Source organism: Athalia rosae, chromosome 6 (genome assembly GCF_917208135.1).
Source record: "Athalia rosae chromosome 6, iyAthRosa1.1, whole genome shotgun sequence".
In the NCBI taxonomy this organism is placed as follows: domain Eukaryota; kingdom Metazoa; phylum Arthropoda; class Insecta; order Hymenoptera; family Athaliidae; genus Athalia; species Athalia rosae.
In genome coordinates, this window is record NC_064031.1 from 5,516,547 (window position 1) to 5,522,546 (window position 6,000).

At 47.4% G+C, this 6,000-nt stretch overlaps 1 protein-coding gene across 5 annotated transcripts in view; it reads right to left on the bottom strand.

The window, feature by feature from the left end:
- Positions 1 to 5,628, bottom strand: part of LOC105692460 — a 196,977-nt gene extending 191,349 nt beyond the window's left edge. For 3 of the 5 annotated variants that reach the window (XM_048657495.1, XM_048657490.1, XM_048657489.1), the window contains exon 1: positions 5,306 to 5,628. In XM_048657495.1, the coding sequence (XP_048513452.1) occupies positions 5,306 to 5,326 (21 nt within the window). In that variant the 5' untranslated portion in view covers positions 5,327 to 5,628. Of the gene's footprint in view, positions 1 to 753; positions 1,591 to 5,305 lie in introns of those variants that run through there. The other 2 variants (XM_048657494.1, XM_048657493.1) reach the window with 2 other exon arrangements.
- Between the last annotated feature and the right edge of the window lie 372 nt (positions 5,629 to 6,000).

Sequence of the window (6,000 nt, forward strand, 5' to 3'; positions counted from 1 at the left end):
TTTTTTTTGTTTTTTGAGAAGAGAAAAACGCGGTTCATCATCGAGTCGAACGGTGGAACGTTAAACGGCGGACAACCAGGATAGGCAAAAGGTGGTCAAGGACGTGTAGCAAGTTGGGTCCCCGCTCCGCAGCAGGCGCACCTGAACACCGACCTGGCGAGGGTAAGAAATCAGCCCCCCGCGAAATTCCGAAAATTTTTCAAACAAATTCTCGAAATTGTACATCAAGAACCAGTCAAAGTGGATTCTGTGATTGAAATCCGAAAATATAGCGCAAAAAAAGTTTTTCTCTGACCATCGAACATATATGGGCAGACAGAGTGACGTAATTTTGAAAAATCAATCATCGGTAGGCTGGACGAGAACTTTTTGCACGAGATGGAAAAAATAGAAGTATGAAAAATTAGAAATCTAAAGCGAGAGATCCGTCGACTCTCGACCGCTGCATTTCATTCCGCTACAATGGAAGTGAATCGGTCAGCGCCATAATATATGTATATTCCCTCTCCAACGAACGAGTCAATTTAGCCATGAGAGGGGAGTTGACATCACGAATATCACCGCATGTATGCGTATAGTATATATATCGAATAATAGGAACGAACGTGAATACAAATATGTATACTCACATGCGTACTGAATAAACGTCATCGAAAGGTGGGGGGAGGGGGGGGGGGGATTCAATCACGGTGTACGTACATGACGTAACTGTACAGATCGCGTGCAAATGTATAATAAAAGAGAAAAACATACCGTAGGTTAGTTAGTCGACGAATGACGACGGCGAACACGATGTGTGTGTGTGTAGAGATATTTCGTTGCTATTCCTGAAACGCACAGATTATCATTTATATACGTATGTAATATATATGGATATCCATCTACGCGGGCAAAAATAACCGAAAAACGCAACCGCCGCCCAATCACGGCGTTAATTACGATCGCGGGTCTATAAGTACGAGAGTATCACCGGCAACGGCTGCAACAACCAACGACGATGAACCGAGCGAGCTCGGTCTAGACTAGCAGGATTGTGAGGAGCAACGACGTTCCAAGCCGGGTGGAAATTGTTGCTGGGTCGCGCGTTACATACGCGGCTTTTATGTCTATAATAAAGACTATTCAGCATTTTAATGGATTTGTAACCAACCAACATTTTACAGCTCAGCGTGGATATTATGTACACACATAGGGGCCTCGAAGAGAAGTTTCGCTGCCGCCGTTCCCGTTGCCGTTGCACCGCAGGTATATACCTATATATACACGCGGAGAGATGGTACACTACACAACAACGGGGACATATCGGCTGTAGAGAAAAGGAGAGAAGAATAAGAGGAGAGAAGAGAGGCGGAGAATTACGGGCCCCATTCAAACGCCGGGAGGAAAGAGGGGAAATTATTACGTTCAAACGGCGTTTATTACCGCCCAATAAACAAGCCAATAAGACTCCACCGCGAACCCCTCGGACACGTGGTCTCCGTTGCCAGGGACGCCAAACTCCCTGGCAACCGTCCTGCACGGTCGGTAAGCTCAGAAAGCTCCGATTTACCGACCTGCTGGAAGTGATTCGAATTTTCGAACCCCCAAACGAGACTTATTTCAACAAAATTAAAATAAAAACGTATCTTGATCGATACTTTAAATGATTTTTCAATAAAGTCAGATAAACCGAATAAATTTTTCATTCCCTTAACGAGAATCCTCTCGTGATCGCTCAGACAGAACACTTCGCAATTTTTTGATCCGGGTATACTTTGGCAAATTGCTCGTGCGGTAATACGCAACTTTCCAACGAAAGGACCCGTTGCACCTGAATGCAGGCAAACCTGCATCGCTCGAAGGGTTCGGAACCCTGCACCCTTGAACGGTGGTGGGTAGCAGGGCGAAGGGACCTACGGTAGAATGGGGGGATTCGGGATGAGAGTCGGCCATGTTGGCATCGCCGCCAATGAGAAAGAGCCCTCCGCTCGTTACAGAATAATGGCCGCGGGACACCGCCCTGTATAAAGCTCGAAGGACGTCACGCTTATTGGACGCAAAGACGTTAAAAGTTTTATCGCTCCAGCGGCAGTTACACCCGTCGAGCTACGGGTTCCCTACCACCACCTCGGCGTACGTTTCGCTCTTTTCAATCGTAAAACCGAACGTAGTTGTGTGCAGGTAGGTAGGTAGGTAACAACGAATGTGCGGAAGATACCTAGGCGCAGGTAAAAATTTAGGTAAGGCTATAGGGTAGAGGTATACTGCGGACGCGAGTCGGCCCTGTAGCCGACGCCCTTTTTCACTCGTTCCATTGCATTCGTCTCCCCCCCCCCCCCTGTCCACGAGTCTCTCTCCTCCCTCTTCCCGAACCATGTAACGTCTCTATATAACGCGTACATATGTATACGGAGATCTATGTACGTATAGTACCAACACCTGCCCTACGTGACACCGTGAACGTCCCGTGAACGTATACAGATACGAACCTCGCAAACAAACCATCCCAGTCCTTCATGAACCTGGTGCGCAAGTTAATTGGATGATGTAATCTTATACGTCATCGATCATTTTCCGAATTCCCGATTACCGATTCACTGCGATTGATTACGTTTTTAGTTTTTTCGATCGCGGGTAATCAGGATTCATACTGTCGCAAATTCGAGCGGGGTGAGTTCACTAATCGAATCTCGCGTGATGTATGTAGAAAATTATGTCACTATGTAAGGGGTGCATCACACATCTTTGCACCCTTCTAAGAAGTATCCTATACATCTGCGTTACATTACAGAAGATAGACAGCGATGACAGGTGGGATAAGCAGTGCAAAAGGATAAATCTAGGGTTAGATAACCGTTTATAAATATAATCTTCTGAAAAGGCGCAATCGGCTAATGATTCCTTCGCACGTTACGTCGCATGACCTGCAGGATACACGTATGCTACACGTCACAGTTCAATGGAAGTATAAGGAGCAGCGATAAAGCTTGAATCCGAGCGTACAATGCGTAAAAATAATAAAATTAAATTCCTAAAATGCATCGCCACGTTTTATCCACGCGGATATCGACGTGGAAAAATGTTACACGATAAACTGAACAAGTTTACACTGCACACACTGCGACATTCAAGGAGGAGGACGATATATTCAAGGATTTCCTGCCGGCATTCGTGGGATAATTGTTGAACATAAATCGAAAGGTTACATACATATATAATCCACGCAAACTCACCGTTCCGGATGTAGGCAAGTTGATCGCGGGGGGCGGCGGCGGGGGGGGGGGGAGGGTTCCGAAGCTCGACACGCAACGCCACAGATCACACGATACACAATTCCTGCACGACACTCCTCCAGTTCCATGCACCGGGCCAGTCCTGAGGTATGATAAAAGTGCCGTGTATATACACGTCCCTCGAATGCTGCTGGCTAACGTAATTCTCACCGCGGTCTCGTAGGTCAGGAACCGAGGGCTTCCGACAAAGCCGCACGATATCGAAGGACCCGCGAACCGTCGTCCGTCTCGCGTCCTTGCGAATTCTAAGATCCGTTGTCTCGATTTCCCCGAAACCACTTCGCGTTCGAGATAAGGTGAAAAATTTCAAAGGTCAAAAGCACCTCCCTCGCGGCACACACTCCGTTACGCTTGTTTCGTATAGCTAGTAGAGAGCTGATCCTAGTATCGCCGCAGGACGGAGGCAGCCCATGTGCTTCCATCGACTCGCGAACCTAACTGCGCACGCGCGCTACCACAAAGCTCCACCATGACTCGAATGTACGTCACACGCGTCCGTTTTCTCCTCCATTTCTCTTTCATGTACGAATGACGAATGAACGGACGGAATGAGAATTTTACATTTTTACCACCGAATACGAGACGGTTCAACCACCGACGACGACGACGACGGGCGACGAACGGACACTCCACCGTCGGATGGAACGTGAACATCGAACGAAACAGGGAGCCGCGTTTTGCGAAAAGCTCGGTGACCGGATGTTACGATGTTGCAGCGGAAACTATGGATCGGCGATTAATTGAATATACATCGAATGTATTTGATACGGAGTCTCGCGAGACCCGACCCAGGGACAAAGGCAGAGATGCACTCGGTATACTCTTGCGGAGTGGATGTCGTGTGCGATATGTCGCCTCATGTACAACGACGGTTAGCACGCGCATGACCGCAAAGACGTCCCCTGCTCTGACGACCTCCGCATACCATCAATCATTCACCTCGCGTTTCGCTGCGGGGTGTCCGTGCACTCCCTATATCCTCCTCCCACCACGAGAGCGAGAAGCAAACCGAACCGACGAGCCATGAGGCGCATATGATGCAGCGAGAGGCGGGACTCGATTGCAACGGATGATCGCGAGTTCCGCGGTATCGACCACTTGTCGTTCGGACACCTCTGGCCACCCCGGAGGCGCGACCGTATCGAGGAGGATACTAATTGTGTCGATGAAACGAATCGATAAAGTCGAGTCTTTATCCATGCATTATTGTGCAACATTGTCGACCAGAGGTGGCGATTGAATTGTTCGTTCTACATGTACGTATGAAGGATGTAAATTTATGCATACGAGTAGTTTACTATCACGAAGACCACCGAATACGCGACCAGACTCGTCAATCTAGCTGATTGCTTTGCATTGCTTTATCGCATCGTCGTCGTGATTGTCGTTGTTATTGTTTTGGTTATTTACCGGTTCGAGGTGATTCGGCGGAGGGGAGTGGCGACCGGTGATTTTGATCACGTATATCGCTACGAGTTCCAGCAATTAATTAAATTTTCATAAGGCGTCCCCGCGCGCCCTACGAGCACTATCCGCTCCTCTATTATATCCACCGCGGAGCGCTTCGCGTAGTCCGAAGACCGGACTAATTACCTTAAAATATTAATGAGGATTGCCCACCGCTTAAAACGGGCTTCGTTAAACGCCTCCTCCTATACGAACCTACGTTGTTTCTAATTGTAATCGTATAGGTATACGTTACAAACTCACATCCGACTACCGGACGCGAGTCGCGTTTGTATCGTACCACCACCGAAACTGAGGTGTAACCCGAAACGATAAGCACGCTTCCGAAATGTCATTGACCCGACCATTGGCTCCACCTAAATTTCTTTGAAACTTTCGTATCGGAAAAAGCACCCCACAAATTACGGACTCGTATCTTTGCTGCACGGTATACAATATCACCTCATAATGCGGTTCAGGTCGTGACATCTTTTTTTCCAATATTGACAAGCAAATTCCTTCGAAAATGCGCTCATAAAAGTATATCTAGGTATCGCTTATTCATGGGTAAAAGAATCACTACTCACCACGAACAATGGAGGGGCCATATCGTTCCTCGCATTCCTGCGGGCGTTCCGAACCGGTCGGCAACTGTTTTTTTGGAGGATGTGATCCAGCGGCTCAATTATCGAACCGAATTACTGTACACTTGCACTTGCACTTGCACTTATACGGACACGCGAACGCGAGAACTTATCGAAACTGTTGAGATAGGCGATACTCGCGAGTCTGGCGAAAAGAGCTATAATTCGATGCGAGATCCAAGTTATACGCGACACACCAAACGTAAGAACACAAGTCAAGAGACACTATAAGACTGAAGAATATCAACACGTGTCACGTGATCGTCATCACCCTATAATAACAACGGTATGTGACGAAGCGCCGCTGTCGCCGCGCGGCGCCGCCAATTATAACTATATCTATCTACATTTTGGCGCACGGTGGAAAATTTACAACCACCGCTATACGCACCCGATTAATTCGGCTACTGGAAATTCGCCACATTTTTGAGGATTTTCAAATCATTTGAGGATGACGAAGGAGTAGAGAATTATGAACGGAAGCTCGACCATTTTGGAAACTTTGTATTGCGTTCTGACTGCAATCAACGAAATAAATACGAGAGCGTTTAAATGGACTCTGCGATGATTGCTGATTACGACTTGATTTTGCAGAGGACTTGAAATTTATTACGAAATCAGCCCCGGTGTAATTACAC